The 20,527-nt window shown below is 36.3% G+C and overlaps 1 protein-coding gene across 1 annotated transcript in view; it reads left to right on the top strand.

The window, feature by feature from the left end:
* The window catches only part of SYT10 (synaptotagmin 10), a 64,788-nt gene that overhangs the window by 32,314 nt on the left and 11,947 nt on the right, over nucleotides 1–20,527 (top strand). The window contains exon 3 of the mRNA XM_047067145.1: nucleotides 749–1,316. Coding sequence (XP_046923101.1) covers nucleotides 749–1,316 — 568 coding nt within the window. The remainder of the gene's footprint in view (nucleotides 1–748; nucleotides 1,317–20,527) is intronic.

The following is a 20,527-nucleotide window of genomic DNA, read 5'->3' as shown; positions in this document are numbered from 1 at the left end:
ATTCTAAAAAACTCTATTAGGTTGGACCCAAATTCTAAAAGTGTATATTTTTAATCCTTAGAATTTCTGAAGCCCACTCCATGTTGAAAAAAGGAAAATGTACTAATTTTGGCTGTCACCACTATATATTCTTTTCACAAGTAAATATTCATTTAGTTATCTTAAGTATTAGGAATAATTCCTTAAGTATTAGGAATAATTAAATAGTATTAGAATAGGTGGACTTATGTTTTTTATTGTAATGGGGCAGTCACTAAAAACACGAAATTCATGAGATACAAAAAATCCAGATATAAAGAAACCAATCATCAACATGATTTGTCTACACAAAAATTACAACAAGATATAACCAGATGATGTATGATTTGTGGTATTTTGTGGAATACTAAACTTTGTAACTGTGTTTCTTCACAATTGTTTTTAATTATGTCCTTATGATTGAGAGTAAAAAATTCCAAAAGTTCATAAAAATGTACATTTGAGTGTTTCAGATGTTTCTATAATTTTAGAAGTCTTTTCCTTTGAATATTGCATTTCTGGTTTTTCGAAAGTAGCTCTGTGTGTGTGTGTGTGTGTGTGTGTGTGTGTGCGTGTGCATGCATGTGTGTGTGTCCATCCATTTTTCTGTTTATACAAATGCAATGCTTTCATTATCCTGGGGTGGGGGAGAGTTTATATGCCACTGTATAATGTTGTCATCAAAATGATCTACCTAAATTATCTTGTGTGTACATGTGTGTATATACAGCCACAATTCCTTCAGGAGACACCTACCAAGGCAAATGCAGGTTTCCAGTGTTGATTTTAGCATGGGCACAGAACCAGTTTTACAAAGAGGAGAAACAACAACCAGCATTGGGAGGATAAAACCAGAGCTCTACAAACAGAAATCCGTTGACTCTGAGGGCAACAGGGAAGAAGATGTCAAAACCTGTGGGAAACTTAACTTCACCCTCCAGTATGACTATGAAAATGAACTTCTGATTGTTAAAATTATCAAAGCCTTAGATCTCCCTGCTAAAGACTTCACAGGCACTTCTGACCCTTATGTGAAGATGTATCTTCTTCCAGATAGGAAAAAGAAATTTCAGACCCGTGTGCACAGAAAGACTTTAAATCCTCTATTTGATGAAACTTTTCAGTTTCCTGTAGCATATGATCAACTAAGCAACCGAAAACTACATTTCAGTGTATATGATTTTGACAGATTTTCTAGACATGACATGATTGGGGAAGTGATTCTTGATAATTTGTTTGAAGTCTCTGATCTCTCCAGGGAAGCCACAGTGTGGAAAGATATTCATTGTGCTACCACAGTAAGTAATAATTCCACCAAACTATTTTCTTTCACCTGTAGTAGTATATAAAACTAATTATCATTCAACTTATTGGAATGAGTTTACAAAGTTACGGAATTTATGTATTAAGAACGTGCAAAGGTAGGATTTGATTACGTATGTAATAATAATTTAGGCACTTACATGATATTAGTGACTATGTAAATAAAAAAACCCAGCTCTTGTAAGTTAACAAAAATAGTAGTTCTTTTCTTTTGTAAAATGTTTATTTTATAACCTATTCCCAGCACTCAGTTTCCTCATAGTTAATATTGAGTGACTTTCATTATTTCAGATATTGTTCCTCAGATCAAACCTAAAATGTACTTTGATGATATTTGGAAAAGCCCTTGGTTTAGTCTAAAACAGCCCATTTCTTCAGAAGTTTCATGGAATAGACACAATTACAGAATTTGAAATGTTGAATGAGCAGAAGTGATTGTTTATATTAGAATTTTTGTTTTACATTACAAAACTCTTTCTCTTAATATAAAATAATAACTTTAATATTGAAAATTTGGAAAACAGTAAAAAACATAATACAAAATAAAATACTCCATAATGCTACCAATTACATATAATATCATGGCATATTGCTTTGTAAATTTTTTCCATACATGTTTTGAAATTATTGTTCAAACTAAGTTTCAGGGTACCTGGGTGACCCACTTGGTTAAGCATCCAACTCTTGATTTAGGCTCAGGTCATGATCTCATGGTTTGTGGATTCGAGCCATGTGTTGGGTTCTGTGCTGATGGCACTGAACCTACTTGGGATTTTCTCTCTCTCTCTCTCTCTGTCCCTCCACTCTCTCTCTAAATAAATAAATAAGTAAGTAAGTAAATAAATAAATAAATAGTTCAAACCACATTTAAATTTTTTCCCACTGATTTTCTTTTATGTTACATTTGTTTTATTGTATAATGTTTAAATATATAATCTATTTACCTAACCATTCTCTTACTGTTGGACATTTGAGTTAGGCATAAATTTTGGTATACTAAAAATTGTTATGTTCTTATTTACACAAATCTGTTTTATTTAAGATTATGTATCTAGGATAGAATTATGGAATTGGAATTAGAAAACTGGTCACTTAGGTTAGATTGCAGAATTGTATTGATTTGTTGGTTTTTAAATGGGTACATTTAATTTTTTACCACCAGGTTGTCTTTAAGTATTTACCATCTTTTGTCAAAATTTTACCAAAATTTATAAGCTTAAAATGTAGAAGTCCTTACTAGAGATAAGGGATAATTTTAAAAATAAGATAATTTTTTAAAAATATATTAAAAAATAAAAATAGGAAATTATATTTTAATACAGAGTAGCTGCTGTTTTTTAATTTTTTAGAGAGAGTATGTCAACAGGGGAAAGGGCAAAGGGAGAGAAAGAGAAGGAAAGAATCTTAAGCATGCTCCGTGCTCAGTGCAAAGCCCAACTCGGGGCTCAATTCTACTACCCTGGGGTCATGACCTGAGCCGAAATCCAGAGTCGGATGCTCAACTGACTGAGCCACTTAGGTGCCCCAAGAGTACTCCTTTTACTTTTTCCCCCCTCAATGTTTTACTAATGAAAACCAAAATTTGGGGTCATTATATTTTCACTAAGAATGATATAGATAAGATCATTTAAAATTTTATACTTCCAGTTTGTTGAATTGCATCATCATAACATTCTCACTTGTTGGGTATTTCTTGGTTTCCACTGTGAAATTTATTAGGGAACAAAGAAGAAATTTTGAAACCAGATCATATTTCAAAGATACATTGGAGCTCTTTTAATTTCACATTGTTTTTTACTTTATTACTTATATTCCTATAGTGGAAAATCTGCAAATGCAGGTAATAGTTAATTGTTAGGTTATTTCTTTCTTGATGCCCCAATCTTAAACTATCCCTTCTTTTTTATTCATTCAATAAATATTTGCTAAGTGCCTAGTATGGGTTTAGCATGTTCTAGATATTTAAGGATGCAAAAAATTGTTTTAAAGCATGTTCTTGGGCCCATATGGAAAATCTAGGATAATTTCCCCATCTCAAGATTCATAATCTTAATCATATCTGCAAAGTCCTTTTGCCATGTAGGCAGCATATTCATAGGTCCCAGAAATTAGGATGTGGCCATCTTTGGGGGTACCTTTATTCTGATTACCACATCTATACACATTTTCGCTTCAATATTCTGGATACAAAAATAAGTGGGTAATAATAAAATATATTGTTAAATTATTCTAGCCAAATGACATTTCTCTGTAACTGGAACATTGAGGTACATATTGTTCTAGATACTATTTACGGGTTTTCTTTTAGGAAGATCGTAATGAAACCTACATTTCTTGACTATGGGACCCAAGTTCACAATATATGATAGTATCATCTTTATGCGTAGCATAGTGTTTAATTAAAGCTTCTCGTCAGCTTTTGAAAAATCATTAAGCAATTTTATATTTCAGATTAATGAAAACAATATGGGTTGAAATTGCTTAAGTGACTATCTTTTCTTACACACTTTTAACTTCAAGTAATTTCATACAGAAATACAGAGCTTCCTACAAAGAAGGAGAAAAAAGGAAAGAGATAGAAAGAAATGTAGTCATATGCCCTCACTCACCCAAGTTTTGTAGAAACCTGCAAAGGTGATCCAACTATGTGAACAGAGATATAAAAGAATTTAAGTAACAGATAAAACATATATTTGAATTAAAATATTAGCTATCTTTATATTATGAGACACTAATGATAAATATAGATAAATACCTAGTTAAGTAAACACAGATCTAGAAAAACCATTCTTATAATTTAAGGTTCTCATACTGAGATAATCATGTGTATTTTGTTTTCTATTTATTATTTTTTTTTTGAAAGAGACGGAGTGTGAGCGCGGGAGGGGCAGAGAGAGAGAGAAAGACACAGAATCTGAAGAAGCTCTAGGCTCTGAGCTGTCAGCAGATAGCCCAACACAGGGCTCAAACTCACAAGCCGTGAGATCATGACCTGAGCCGAAGTCGGACACTTAGCCGACTGAGCCACCCAGGTGCCCCAATCATGTGTATTTTAGAGAGTGCCTTTATATACTACAAACGTCCAAGTTAAAAATTCTAAAATTTAGTAAAAAAAATTTTTGTCACCAACTTGTTGAATCTCCTGCTTTACTAATATCAATTGATGTAAATGCCATGGACCTCTTTTTTCTTCTTCAGGCCAATGACATAATTATTAATATAGAACTCTATGGAAATAAGAGTTGCTGCTTTTTTGTGATTGTTGTTTTTAATTATTTTATGTGTCTTATTCCAAAAAATTTTCATCTTAGAGTATCTGTCACAATTTTTTTTCCATATATCCAGATGCCTGTCCAAGGCCCTGTTCAAAAAAATCTTCCTAGGCCGGTTCATTAAATGAAATTGACTTTTTCCCTATGGCATTAGATTCAAACAACTTCAATTTGATTACATAAGAATTTACTGAGAATCACCTATGTACAAAGTTTATACTTTAGTAAAATACAAATTTAATAAAATTTAATAAATTTGTATTTGATCAAGAACTTTAATAGAAGAAACAAAGAAATAAAGTATATGTTAATGTATAAATAATACTATATAACATTTTCCTGAAAACCTCCACAAATACGGTCTTGTTCACACATACATTCTCTCTCTCTCTCTCTCTCTCTCTCTCCTCTCATGCAGACTATGTCTAATATGAAAATGGTTTATAAGACCACCATATGAGGATGATAGAATTCTGAATAAAGGAAAGGGATGTTTCTTGACAGGGAAACAGCATGAGGAAAAGGAAATAAACAAGACCAGCACGTTTTCAGGGGGAAAATAGTAGACTTGTGTGGAATATGAGATGAAGGAGGGACTAAAGGGAACCAAAAGTAGAATGTTCTATTTAAACTACAATCAGTAAGCCCTTTAATGCTGTGGGAATTTATATTTGTTTTTATCAGGAGAATAAAACTAGTGGAGCTATCATCCTATATGGCTTCAGTGTGTACAGTGGGTAGGAGTAAAGGATCATGAAATGTAGGGGTCCAGGTAGGAGTCTAGATTAAATGAAATAGAGACTGGAGTAGGCTGGGAGCCATGGAAATGGAAAGAAGCTAATATCTGCCGATGGAAGCGCTGTCTGTAGCACATATTTATACCTTGTCTGAGTAGATGTCTCATGTCTTCCTCTTCCCTCTGAGCTGGAAGACAGAAATCACCTTGTATACCTCTTATATTCTTCTCAGCATATATGAGCACTTAGTGATTAGTCAATAAATACTTGTTGAATAAATTAACATAGCAAATTTTCACACAAGGTCAAGTGTGAGAATGTTTGTAAGTATAAATCTGCCACTACCAGAGGGAAAAAACAATGCAGTATTGTACCCTATTGATTACAAATTAATAAATATTTTCTTAGTTCTATTTGTTAACATCAACTACCTTCTATAAGAAAAAATGAAAAACTTTGTGGCATAAATTCTTATGTAAAATAAAGCAGGAATATTTTATTGTCAAAACTCCATCAGGTTGTGGGGCGCCTGGGTGGCTCAGTCGGTTAAGCGGCCGACTTCGGCTCAGGTCATGATCTCGAGGTCCGTGAGTTCGGGCCCCGCGTCGGGCTCTGTGCTGCCAGCTCAGAGCCTGGAGCCTGTTTCAGATTCTGTGTCTCCCTCTCTCTGACCCTCCCCCGTTCATGCTCTGTCTCTCTCTGTCTCAAAAATAAATAAACGTTAAAAAAAATTTTTTTTAAAAAAAACTCCATCAGGTTGAAACATATTTTGTACTCACAATTTAATTACTAATTATGTCTATACAAGAATTGACATTTTTATCAGGAATCAGGGTTTTTTTTTTTTTAATGTTTATTTATTTATTTTTTTTTTATATGAAGTTTATTGACAAATTGGTTTCCATACAACACCCAGTGCTCATCCCAAAAGGTGCCCTCCTCAATACCCATCACCCACCCGCCCCTCCCTCCCACCCCCCATCAACCCTCAGTTTGTTCTCAGTTTTTAACAGTCTCTTATGCTTTGGCTCTCTCCCACTCTAACGTCCTAGGAATCAGGGTTTTTTAAAATTTAAGATTGAATGGCAAAGGATATAAAAAAAAGGTATGCCTTAATTCTTTACAAAAAAATAATTTTCACTTTAGGGATCATCCTACTATATATCAGACATATGGCAAGCCAGTCATCTCTTGCACTAATATAGAAAGTTGGCAAAAATGGTAGAATACGTTTGCAATGTATGCTTTATACACATTTACTTTTTAAGCTATGTAAAAGTGTATTTGTCAAAATTTTAATTCACTTATTTTCAAAAAGTCAATCAGTATAAAGACTAATGTATTTTGAATATTTAAATATAGTGATCTCATGCACACTCAAGAAGCCACTGAAAGTATAGCTAGATAAAGAAAAGCTTGTCTTTATTTTTTTACTAGAACTTCATCTTACATATTTATTTACTCATCTATTCAATGAACATTTTTTTTCAGCACCAACGATGTTCTAGACAAGAATTCTCACAGGAAAAAAGGGTATATGCACATAACCACACTGACCTAGTTTACAGCTATAAAGTACTTGAATCTATTATCTTTTAAAACTAAGGATCTGTCAAGTTTGAAAGAAAGAAACTGTTATGTTCATTGTACCAACCAGAGTACTAAATGTACTAGCTGAGCTTGAGTTTGAAGTAATGTATTTTAATGTCCATGACTAAAATTTCTTTAAATGTTTAAAAAATTGTTTTTAATTTGTTTTCTTATTTCTAGTGATATATTTTTAATTTTTCTGAGCATCTTGGGTCTATCCCAGGATCAAAATAATGCTGGTTTTTGTTTTGTTTTGCTTTGTTTGCATTTAGCTATCAATTCACTTTTAAAGTTTGCTAACTATGGAATAATGGGTTAGCCAGTAACATTTTAAAGAATGGCAAAATTCCAACCTTCTTCTAAAGAAAAATGTGGTGAAAGGCAAGGTGGGAGAGAGTAAACCTTTTTGGTCAGGGGCTGTCCCGCTACATCTCCGGAGTGCAGCAGCAGGATTATAGTCATAGGCCTGCAGAATGGGACAATGAACCCATATCTGCTCCTCCTTAAGCATTCCTAATTTTCTATTTCATCTCTGGAGTGTCACAGATACCACATCTGCTAAAGGGCCACCATTAATTTATTATTAACTTACATGATGCAAATCTATAAACCTATCAGATCTTTTGGTCTTAGATCATTTTGCAAGAATTTATAGGAAGTATCTTTGTTGCAATATAAAATCAAATTAAAATTAAATTCAAAATAATAGAGTCTATCATAGACTATCAAAAGATTATGTGAGTTCCCAAACCTTGGCTCTTCTTGGCCTTAACACCTGCTCAACTCCAAAAGATTGTTAAAGGACTCTAACGCAATCAAGGAAACAAACAAAGCAGGAACAGACCCATAAAAACACAACAAACTGGTGGTTGCCACAGGGGAAGAGAGTGGAGAGATGGGCCAAATGGAGGAAAAGGAAATAAAAATAAGGAAATTTGTCTCATGAATATTTGGAATTCAATAAATCACCATAGTTGTTTATATTATTTTGACAGTTAAGTCACATCTGTGTACATTTAGAGAGCAAGGCTTTAGTGTTTGGTCTGTTTTGACTACCTTTGCATTTTACATAAAATACCTCAGGCAAATTGGCTTTAAAATAGCTCATAACAATTATATTAGCCTTTTATTATCAGTTTAAGCAGTAGATTCCTGTAATATTGATTATAGTATTTTGTTTCACACAACAAAAAAAGTTAATGCATATCCAATACTTAAATGTATGTATGCCACCAGTTTTAGTCTTAATTCAAAACTGAACCCACACATGCTAAATAAATACAGCATTGTTGGGTGAGCACAGTAAGACATTTTGAGTCATTAAAAGAATATCACAGATTGGTAGCCAAAGCTGACCATATTTTAGTCATAACATTTGGGGTTGCTCAAAAGGCAAGATAATTTTTTTTTTGCCTAAATTCATTGCATCCACATAATTTCCAATTTAAATTCCTACCTTGCTCAATTTGTAAAGATTATAATGCTATCTAACTTCTCTATCATTCTTGGCTCTCTTCCTCTCCCTCTCCCCCATTCCCTTCCTCTTCCCCTTTTCCTGGCCCCCCCTTCCCACCCCACCCCCTTCTTTCCCTCTCCCTCTCTGGCTATTATTGGAGGGAGAGTAGCCCAATCACTGAAGAATTTAGGCTCTGGGACAAACTAACAACCTTTGCATCCCTGCTGTGTCACTTATGACTTTGAATGAATCTATGGCTTTGAGCAAGTTACAAAGTCTCTCTAAGCCTTAATTACCTTATTTATAAAATGGAAATTATGAGAAGGCAAACCACAGTTTGTTGAATAGAGTAAATAAAATAAGTGCTTAGCACAGAGTCAGGCATTTGTAAATGCTCACTGTATGTTAGCTGCCAAAAAATTATTACAGAATGATACAGGATATGGTTTTGGTTGTTGATGTCACTTACATATGAAATAGGAATAGAGATCTTGGTGCAAAAAAAATGGTTATGTCTTAATATTATGGTAGGAGATAGTTTTAGGTGGTACGCTTTTCTATTTAGGGTGGAAAGTTTTGTGTAAGAGTTAATTTAAATCTTTTTAGTTACCTATGGTGTGATTCAGTGAGTATATGATTTTTAAATGAAGTATACACTTATAATGTTACATCACACGCCTCTCATCTGCACCCTGACTTGACTCTTCCTTTTACACTGGGCACTTCTCTTTATTCCTTCACCAACCTGTACATGCGCTTATTAAAAAGTGCATCTTGTAAAACTTCAGGAGCTAAAGATGCTAGATGTAGTCCATGTGTCCCTTTAGGTTCACTCTCTACTATTCTCCACCCTGTCTGGTACCTCAGGGGGCTGGCCAATTAGGTCTACCGACACTGTTGACACTGTTCTCGGAGTTCTGGCAAGAGACATTAGGGCAGGAGGAGAATGTCATTTGGATGTGTATTCTCTCATCTTTCTCTTGAGAGGATGCCTCAGGCTGGCCGTGTCCTTCACCTGAGGGCACAATTTCTCTCAAAGCAGCCTTTGCTTTTCACCATTTTTTCCATCCAAGTCCAGGTAATGGTTCTCCCACCCTTGTCCTTTCAGACTTAGAAGTAGGGCATCATGGCCTCCCCTCTTCCCAGCAGCCGGGTGCAGTACCATCTCTGGTGGTTTTCTACCCCGGCTCACATCTCTGTAGATAGTCTATTTAGTAAGCCCTCTGGAAATAGTCTAATTTGTGTGTGCCACCTGTTTCCTCCTGGATCCCTGACTGATAACCTAAAGAAAGAAAAAAAAGATTCCTGATTACAAACAGGTTAATTTCTTGTAACCTTGGACTTTGCCTTGTGTCTGAGCTATTCTGTGTGTTCATTGTCTTTAGTCCTTCACAAGCTTGATAGTAAGACAAGGCCTTCAACTGCAGAAAGTGAGAAAGAACCATGGCCATGCTAACATCCTCTCATCTTTATACACAGAGAATTGCAAAGGAACTCCTTAAAATGGAATTTCACATTTCATCACAATTGAGAAAGTCAGAATTTCTGCTTCTTAAAAATCAAGATTTCAGACAAATAACACATTATTTATTAAGAATAGTCTGAAAAAAAACTCTATGTTAATAAGTTTCAAAACATATTTATGTGCCTAATTTCCTACTTAAAAAATTTTAAATAGAAACACTTATCAAATATTATGCATGTCCCTGGTTTTTTAAGTAAAATCTACTGAATAATTTAACCTTTTCTTAATAGTGGTGATCTTTATGACCATCAGTTGTTATAATAAATTTAAAAAGCAAATTTTTATTTCTGTCCATTACTCTTCCATTATAAGTACACATGCTTCCTGCATTCCTTACCTTTCCAATTTGTTGCTTTTAGGTTTCTAAAAGAATATTTACACTGAGAGAATTGTGTACAAATAAAATCAATGCCTTAAATAATGACCTGAGATCTTTTTCTCAGAGTAAAATGCTTGAACTTACAATAGGTCAGAAGACTTTTCATATTAACTTAAAAATTCTGGTGTGTGTTTGGAGTAGAATTTTGAGAACACTCAGGTCTAGATCATGTGATCGTATTTTAGAATTGCTAGAAAGTTCAATTTAATCCTTTAATTTTATCATCTAGAAAATGAAGGCCAAGGAATGTTAAAAAAAAAATCACTTATGTCCATCCAGCTGGTTAATAGGAGATCCAGAACTATATTTTAAATCTTTAATCAACTCTTAGCCCAGTGTTCCTTGTCTTGAATTATGTTGGAGTGTTACTGTTCTTGGAATATACTAAAAAGAAATAAAGAGAATTTCTTTTTAATATGGGAGTTCAACTTTTGGCTTACAGAGTTGAAATCTCAAAATATTTACGTAGTTGAATTAAAGAAATTTTTAATATGATACTTATGACAAAAATATGCTTAAGGCTTTTAAAATTTATAATCTTGTCAAATCTGTCTTGTTAACAACTTTTATTAAAATGCATGGAGAGCTAAACAATGACTCTCTTGGCCTTATTCAAAAGGAACAGTTGCAATCAATGTTATTTCAGGAAATTTCTAGGCCATTTTTCTCCTCTTAGATGGAACTAGTGAAAAAAATCCATATTTGGGGTATAATTGAATTTTACCACTTGTGTCTTACTGTATTTTAATGTTTGGAAGTTGCAAAAGATAAGGAGAAACTTTTCAGGGAGCTTCTGGGTGGCTTGGTCAGTTGAGCTTCCAACTCTCAATTTCAGCTCAGGTCATAATCTCATAGTTCCTGAGTTTAAGCCCCGCATTAGGCTCTGTGCTGACAGTTCAGAGCCTGGAGCCTGCTCAGGATTCTCTTTCTCCCTCTCTCTGCCCCTCCCCTCAAAAAAATTTTTAAAAAATGAATAAAAAAGGAGAAGGTTTTCAGCCCCATGACATTCTAGCAATATACCTGCATCTGTTGTAAGTTTTAGGAATTCATTATAGTTCTAAAGGTACCATTGAGTTAAATGTGTTCCTTTTTGCACTTTACTAATTTAATTATTATTAACATGCTCTTATATAGTGAAGAGAACATGCAGTTGACTTTTAAATGTGAATGTTTAAAATATTCTCCTCTTTCCCTATAGTAGACTGCATTAAACAGTTTCCTATATATCAGGTAATTGATTTCCTAATTTCTAAAAAATTTTTTCAAGGACATACAGTTACTCATCTCTTGGCTTTGAAATCTAAGGCCATGAAAACAATTTAAAGTTTTTTGTCCTGGCTAGTAAAATTTGAAGCATTGTTTCTGCTGGGGAAGGTTAAGAGGGAAAGAAAAGTCTACAGGAACTTAAGTGAGTGTAGTTTCATTAGAAGCCTGGCTCTGCTGCCTTCTGGCTCCATTACTTTGGGTAAGTTTCTTAACATTTCTGACCTCATTTCTTTGTCCATATAAAAAAAGGTGTATAATAATACCAACCCAACAGGAATATTTTGAAAATAAAATGAGATAATAAATGTGAACTTCTTGTACAATTTAAAGTTACCAAGTGTCATTTATCCCAGCATGCTGTAATCTTGCACACAAACAGCTGTTTGTTATCCACTTGATTGCTAAGAACCCAGTTTCTTCCATGTTTTAAATTTCTTACCCTAATAATTAAATTTCCTAAGTGAATCACCTTCATGTTTTTTTTAAAAAAATGAATGAGATAGTTTTCCTTTACTCTTTTCTTCAGTCTTGAACTTGAATAAAATAGGATAGTATTATAAAAGACTATACCATGGCATATATCAAATTCAGTCTTTCTATAAATTTAATTCACTAAACCAGAGATTCTACTGAGTATCAGTTTTACTCATGTCTTTAGAGTGCCTTTAAATTTTTAAATACTTTATGCACAGTCCCACACCCCATGGTAAGTAAAGGATGCTTTACAAGTACAGGCACTTATCAAATACCAATCTACAAAAGAGTCTATAACCAGAAGCAGAAAATTATGCCCAGTCAGGCTTTTGTCAGAGCAGGTCAGATGTTTAACTTATAGTCTATCTACAGAGTAGCAGGTATGTATGATATATTGCACATCCAGAGAAAAATAATGAATAAAAGAACATTTTGTGATGGAAGTCGTTACCTACCCCATCCACTCATAGAACAGGAATCTTAAATCCACCATTTCATCCAACTCTATTGAATTCTCCGTTTTACCAGGCACTCTTCTGGATGTTTTAGAGCATAATCTGTCCCCACCATATAGGGCTACTTTGTAGAAAAGGGAGGCAGGTAATAATGGAAATATGTAATATGTCCAATGAATGAAATGCTTTGTGAAACAGAGGCAGAGTAAAGGACAGTAAGTGGCAGTGGGGCAGAGATGCTGTACAAGGGTGGTCAGAAAGGGCCTCTCCGATGAGAGTGTTAGAAGATGAGGGCCGGATCTTCTAGAGCCCTCAGGCCATGGAAAGAGCTTTTAGTTTTACTTGGATTGACTTGTGAAACCATTGATGGCTTTTGGTCAGAAGTGAGCTATGGTGTCACTTAGCCTCAGTAAGATTTCTGACTACTATATGAAGAACAGACATGGGGGAGCTAAGGTTGTTTTGTTTATAGCGAATTATGCTGAGAGACTAAGATTGTCTTTGCCAGTAATTTGCTTAACATAGGTTCACTGTGGGAATTATAATTTACAATAATAGTTCACAAACCAATAGCATACCAGATAACATCTTTTAATATGCCAATAAAGAGATACCAAGTCAATGATAGAATAATTACAATATTGCTCCAGGCAAAGAGGAGATGAATGAAATAAAATCCACATTTAGCCAAGGTATTCCTTTCTACGAGTTTGTTCTTGGTAGTCAACTCTTCCAACTAAAATCTGGGTATCAGTTGCTGGCCTAGTAGGAGCTAGGACCATGTAGCTAGCAGGAGGCAGCACCAATATTACAGACAAGATGGGCTTCTACGAAGGTTATTACTCAGGGGACACAGCTTACACCACTGCCTATGACAAGTAGCCTTGCCAAGTCAGAAACACCTGTCCCTTCCTGACACTGCTGCACAGTTTAATGGCACTGCCAACCAAGAGTAGCCTGGCCATGGCAGGAGGAGGTGTGTCAAAATCTACAGACAGCTATTTAGATTAGCCAAGAGTAGCCCAAACCAAACACTCTCGAGTTACTGGTCAAACCTTGGTTTTTAAAGTTTAAAAGTCCATCACGTGATGGACACCCTTGCCATTACTCCACTATCAGTGATATAATGGTTCTCTACTCCGTGTGCAAGAGTTTGGCAAGAAAGTCTTAATATCTAACTGCAGAACAATTTCGTTGAAACAAGTTATTCAAAACAAATTCAAACTACAAACAGTGCTGTCCAAAACAAGCTTTCAGGGGTGCCTGGGTGGTTTGGTTGAATGTCCAACTCTTGATCTCAACTCAGGTCTTGACCTCAGGCTGGTGATTTCAAACCCCACATTGGGCTCCACACTGGGCATGTAGCCTACTTAAAAAAAAAAAAAAAAAAAAAAACAAAAGAAAACAAAAACAAGCTTTCAAAACATTGGTTTGAAATCACAACAAGTCAATACACAATGGGGGGGTGAAACCATGTAAAGTAAGGTAGTTTCTTAAATAGTGAAGCCAAGTTCCTCCAGTCCAAGTGTCTATGTACAACGATACTGAGAGGGATGTCTTTAGGAATTTTAGGAAGGTATTTAAAAGCTTCAAACACTCTAAGGAGAGCTGCATAGTTTATTACACAAGTTTCTATGCCACTATCTATAAACAGTCATCAAAGTTTGAGAATAAGTCACCAGTTCCTCTCAGCAAAAAGTTTAAAGTATCTCTTAATCAGTATTATAAAGGGAAGAGTTCTTATTAGATTTGTATTCTCTTCTTATGCCCCAGGTTGCTCTTGTCCCAGTGTCTACAACAGACTATCCCCTCTTTGTTTCAGGCAGCTTATTATACCAGTAGTTATGAAATTTGATTTGTGAAATCCAGGAAAGGCTGTTTTAAGGTCTCAGCTCTTTTCTACAACCTGAGCACTTTGTGGCTTCTAGTAGCTAAATCCATGGTTGTGTTGGATAGGATAAAAGCTAAACCATTTTGGCAGGCAGAGTTACTTCCCACCCAGATTGGGAGCTGACAGTGGTTCCCCACTGAGTAGAAACATGGCACTATTAAATTGCATCCCTAGGGGCGCCTGGGTGGCGCAGTCGGTTAAGCGTCTGACTTCAGCCAGGTCACGATCTCGCGGTCCGGGAGTTCGAGCCCCGCGTCAGGCTCTGGGCTGATGGCTCGGAACCTGGAGTCTGTTTCCGATTCTGTGTCTCCCTCTCTCTCTGCCCCTCCCCTGTTCATGCTCTGTCTCTCTCTGTCCCAAAAATAAATAAACGTTGAAAAAAAAATTAAAAAAAAAATTGCATCCCTGGCAATAGTAGCTCTGCGTGGTGACTATTGATCACTAATGCTCATTGGGGTTTGTAATCATTCCATCTCTAACACTGCCATGTTCTCTGCCCCTTTCTGCCCTGACTTCAGCAAAGTTTCACCTGGACTTTGTGCTATGGCCAAGCACAATGCTTAATATGATACTGTATTACTGAAAATATATTATTGAAAAGTGTATTCCTTCCTTCCTGCAGAAATATGAGTAGGTCCTGCTAAAGGGCACCTGGTAAGCATTTTCTCTGTCTTCCAGTGGAGATAGTGGAAAATAATCAATAATGAAAATGTATGTAAAAATCCAGGAGTTCAACCAGGTGCTGTGGCAGAACCTTCCTTTGCCTGTTCCTTCCTCCACCCTCATTCAACATGGTGAAATTTGGTTTAATCACATCACTGGGAAAAGGAGGCAGGGCAGGAAGGAAGTGTGTGAAAATTGTGGTTCTTTGAAAGAAAAGGAGAGAAGTGGAATAGAAACTGGAGAAGATTTACAATGTTAATTACATTTCCTAATTGTATTCTATCAAACAGTTTCCTCCTCCTCCTTTGCCTCCCAGAGTCACAAGACTGCTTGTGCCGGCAGGTTGGAGGAGATGGCCAGATGTGCAAGGAAAAAACACAATTTATACACCTTAAAGATACATTTGATTCACAAATTCCAATGCATGATAGAATTATAGCAAACATAATCCCAGATCACTCCAGAGTAGAAGGATCTTTGAAGAAATAAAGTTCTTTTTTGAAAATGTTTTTATTTATTTTAAAGAGAGAGAGTGCAAGCAGGGGAGGGGCAGAGAGGGATGGGGGATAGAGGATCTGAAGCAGGCTCAGCTGACAGCAGAGAGCCCAATGCAGGGCTCAAACTCACAAACCATGAGATCATGCCCTCAGCCAAAGTTAGATGCTTAACCGACTAAACCACTCAAGCGCCCCATGAAATAAAGTTCAATAAAACCAATAGATAAGTATCCTCTAGCTTTAGCTCCCCAAGCCCTTAGTGTATCTTTAGATGGCTCAAAACTATTAGGACTATTTATTGTACCTCCAGGGCCACCGTATGAACATACCCTACAGTTCCTGGGGGCCCCACGCACAGAGTCCACAACACCCATAAACTGTGTCTTTGCTCACTTGTTCTCTGGTTATGGAGTAGCCTTCACTCCTTCAAATGGTAGGTGTCCCTACTATCACTGAAGTCATGACCCAGCCTGATGCTCTTATGATTTATTCATTCAATAAGTTTTTTACTGACCATCAACCTTATTCCAGTCACTGACCCCAGAAACATTGTTATAAACAAGAAAAGAAATGGTATTTTTTCCAACATCTATGTGTCAGACTACAAACTGGACCCATAATATATCCCTTTAAAATTTGAATGCAACCCTTCCAGGTAATTGGTATTAGCCATGACAATGGATCTCATCCTGACTGCAGAAAAAAATCAGGGTTGATCTAAGTATTCCTGAGGAGAGGTCATTTAGAATAAGGCCAGTGTGTTGCCATTTAAATTATCCTGTGGCCTTGCCAGAGCCAGTGGTCTCTGTTCACCTTTTGGTCATGGCCGGACACTTCATTTCTCACCTCATGGCCTCTTTTTGTGCTGCTCCCTCTGTTTTTAATTCTCTTTACCTTTGGTCATTCTTCAAAATTCAGATCAAAAGTCACCTACCTCTGAAGTTCTCCTAATTCTCATGAGAAGAGTCAGATACATTCATTATCCAGTATGGTCTTTCCTCATGAATCCCCAACCAGATCAGCCCTGATCTTGTTCTTGAGTTTGAAATGGAACTGGTAGCACTAGTTGATCCTTTGTGGTCTTTCTAATGAGGTTCTGTTGGGTCTGTAGCGCACAAGGGCTAAAAGGGCCTATTCATACATTCCTCAACATGCCTGAATTATATATTCTATTTAGCCCTCATTTTACCAGTGCTTAAAATTACAAAATTTTAGAGCTGGAAAATAAACTAGTTTATCTCTTGGAACACCCTCATGCTATACCGAAGAAACTGAGGTTAAGTGAGCTTAAGTAGATTGCCCAAGGTTGGATTCCATGATTTTCTCAGGTGCATGGATTGTGTGGGTCAGAAAGAAATAAAGATTTTATAGAAGTTTGAATGCAGCAGACCCACTCTGGGTCTGCACTGCACCATAGCTTCATTTTGTGAGCAGGTGGATGAAACACTGGTAATTTAATGAAGAAGCTCATTTTGATCTAGTAACACATCGTTTAACAGTGTGAGGAAAACCATCCGTTTTCTTACCAACCAGGAAATGTGAAAGGCAGGCTGCATTTAGGGTGTTAAGTGGATGTGAGGACTGCTGTCACCATAGCAACCAACTGTTTGTTTAAAATTTTCTTTTCAATAAGTCCTAATGATTCTTCCTAATAGATTTCTGAATCCAGACCTTTCTTCAGCCAACACCTTCACACACCTGTTTACTTCAATGGCCCCTCTCTTTTTTTCATCCTAACCTAGCCTACTCACAACGAAGAAATGTTTTTCAAATATTATTTACATTACTGTCCTTATTTTTTGAGTGTCTGTTTATGTCAGGCACTTTACATGCATGATACCTACCTTGTGAGGCAGATGTTATTATCCCCATGTTGTGATTGAACCGAAGTTCAAGGAGGTCATGTATTTTTGACATGTAAGAATTAGTACATGGAAGATGTAGGATTTTAACTCTGGTTTTTCTGATCTGGAAACTTATATGCCCTTTTCATTCCGCCAAGCTCCCATTCTTTCTTGTTACCGGTACCATAGGAGCCACAGAATAAGCTACCTATAGCCTTACATGACCTCCAACATGTTACCAAATTCCTTATTTCTCAACATAAGCTGCTCATTCTTATTTGTAAATATCAGTCATAGTACTCACATACAACACTATTCCTCTTGTTCTCTGTCAAATCCCACCTCTTTAGACTCTCAAACCCCAACATTATGTTCACCTCCTCCAGGAGTGCTTCCCTTGGTTATGACATACTGTAGTTACCAAGCCTTGAATCTGCCTCCTCTCCATCTCTGTACTCAGTTGCTATAGTTTGACCTTACTATTAGCTCAGTCCTGGGATAGGATTGCCAATGACTTATTTTTATCTTGGAGAGTGGTACGTGGAAAGAAACTTTATAACTGTGACTATGTTTATGAGGTTAACTATAGCCAGTTATTAGAAAATGATCTTTATCTACCCAGCCCTATGTCTGTGGAACCAGGATAAAGAAATCAAACATACGGTCCCTGACTCAGCCTCAGTGTCAGACTTTTTCATAAGCCCTTCTCCCAAGTATACAGTTAAAAGATTGTCACTGTGAATGTTCCACCAACTACATTAGTGTGTATGAGAATGGTCTTCTTACCCATAAGAAATTTTATGGAACACTATCCTAGACTTAAAGCAGGTTTTCAAATGATTATTTGCCCAAAGATACAATAGTTTCTCAAAGATTAATATGGGAAGTTCATGCTTATGTAGAATTGGAATAAATGAGGTTACCCATAAATAAAATTTTCAGAAACTCAAAGCCTTTCTCATTTTAAGAAACTAAAACCCCAAATTACCACTTCAAACATTTTAAGGAATTTCGATAAAAATAACTCTAAAAATTAGTATATACTTCTCTACCTTCTTAAACAGAACATATGAAATATTTTTTTCTTAGCTTAATGACTCAAGAGTCATCATTTTGAATACTAATTACTGTTGAAGTTTATAATAAAATGCTGTTTTTAAGTTTCTAAGACATTATTAGTGTTAGTTCCCCTTGATACAAGATGGTCCCAGATTGTTACCATTTTTAAAATGTTTCCTTCTTTCTTGTATGAATATTGTCTCTCTAGCCATCATTTATTGCTGCCTTCACCAGATCAACTCTGTTTCCCCATCTCCACATTTCACGTGTGAGTTTTGACCTGCTATTGATATGCCAAGTAAACATTGTTAGAATTTTGTCTAAAATAATAGTAAATGGGTGTTGAATAAAAAATGAAGTAGAATCCTTATTTAAGAGAATTTCATCAGATAACTGTGTTATATTTATGCCATATGTTCAGAGACCTTTCAACTTATTTCCTGATTCTTTGCTGGACACTGGAGGGTTCAGATTGTTGGGGCTGAGTGTGGCCTTATAAACTGCAGTGATCTGGGGCAGAGAAGAGGCAGGAATTAAAATACACTCAGCTCCCTGGAGTGAGGCCATCAACACGGGGACAAACTCTGTCAGGGTACTGAGCATTAGTGCATGCTAGTTCACAGCACTATAGCCAAAGTCTGGAGTTCTGCTGTTACATTTGTTAGAGGACCTTTTTAAAGGTTATATGGCCATTTACCTTCATTAAGTTCATTTTTCATACTTATCTCTTAGATCACTTCCAGATGTAAAAAGTTCTAGAATATTGGTATTTATCTTAGAGAGTATTCTGCCCTTTACAGTATGTGAGCAGTTTCAGTTCTTTTACATTCATACTTCCTGAAGGAAAAATCTAGTCTAATGAAGACTAACTTTTGTGCACTTGTTATGCATGCATATTATACATTAAGCATTACCACCCAGTCCATTCCAGTTTCCTTAAAACCCCTGACCTCATGGAGTTTAAATGCTTCAGGAGATTTATTACTACTACAGTAGGCAAAAAGCCTGCTAGCTTGTCATACAGAGCTGCCTGGAGATGTTCTTTAATCATGCTCTTTGCTTTCAGTTGATTTAGGCTAGTACTTTGGTCAACTCCTCAGTTTAACCTCTATGTTTACCAATACCCGTTAATAACAGATAGTCAAAATTATGTTGCAGCTGGATCCATAGAAAGGACGTTTGAGAGATGGGACCAAATATGGCAAAACTTTCTTTGTTCCAACCAGTAAGCATGTGATATATCTAGAAAAGTAGACAAATTACTTCCACAGATTGTTTAATGTGTAAAAGGAAAACCATATCAATCACCACACATGAAAGTGTTTCATTAATCCCTTTGATTTCTCTGTTTGTGTACCTTTGACTGTTTGTGGTACATTCCCTATTGGACTCTAAGCATTTCATCTATGAGACCATGTCTCCTGTTACCTTCCAGCTTCTCCATCACCATCCCCAACTGATAATTCCTGGAAGGAGAAATACACAGTGAAAGAAAGGGGGATGGCTGCCAGGTAGAAAACTTTGGAGAAAACTCTACCAACTCAGGCGGGCGGGGGGGGGGGGGGGGGGGGAGGCGGTGCACCTTGGTGGCTCAGTCAATTAAGCTCCTGACTCTTGATCTCAGCTCACTCAGGTCTTGATCTCAGGGTTGTGAGTTCAAGACCCACATTGGGCTACATGCTGGGCATGAAGCCTACTAAGGGAAGGGAAGGGAAGGGGAGGGGAGGGGAGGGGAGGGGAGGGGAGGGGAGGGGTTGGGGGGGGAGGGGAAGGGAAGGGAAGGGAAGGGAAGGGAAGGGAAGGGAAGGGAAGGGAGAGAGAGAAAGGGAGAAAGAAAGAAAGAGATAGAGAGAAAGAGAGAGAGAGAGAAAGAAAGAAAGAAAGAAAGAAAGAAAGAAAGAAAGAAAGAAAGAAAGAAAGAAAAAGAAATACTTAGAAAAAGAGACAGAGAAACAGGAAGAAAATAATCAGATAAAATAGGATCAGACTTAATTTCTCAGCCTTTCAGAGCCTACTGTTTTCCTTCTCAACTGACATCTCCAAGGACAGAATCATGCCACATCTACTTGGCATCTACA

Source organism: Lynx rufus, unplaced genomic scaffold (assembly GCF_022079265.1).
Source record: "Lynx rufus isolate CCGP_SWC_20201006 ecotype Redwood Valley unplaced genomic scaffold, mLynRuf1.p SCAF_7, whole genome shotgun sequence".
NCBI classification, from domain to species: domain Eukaryota; kingdom Metazoa; phylum Chordata; class Mammalia; order Carnivora; family Felidae; genus Lynx; species Lynx rufus.
The sequence above is the reverse complement of the archived record's forward strand: the minus strand, read 5'-3'. Positions and strand labels throughout refer to the sequence as shown.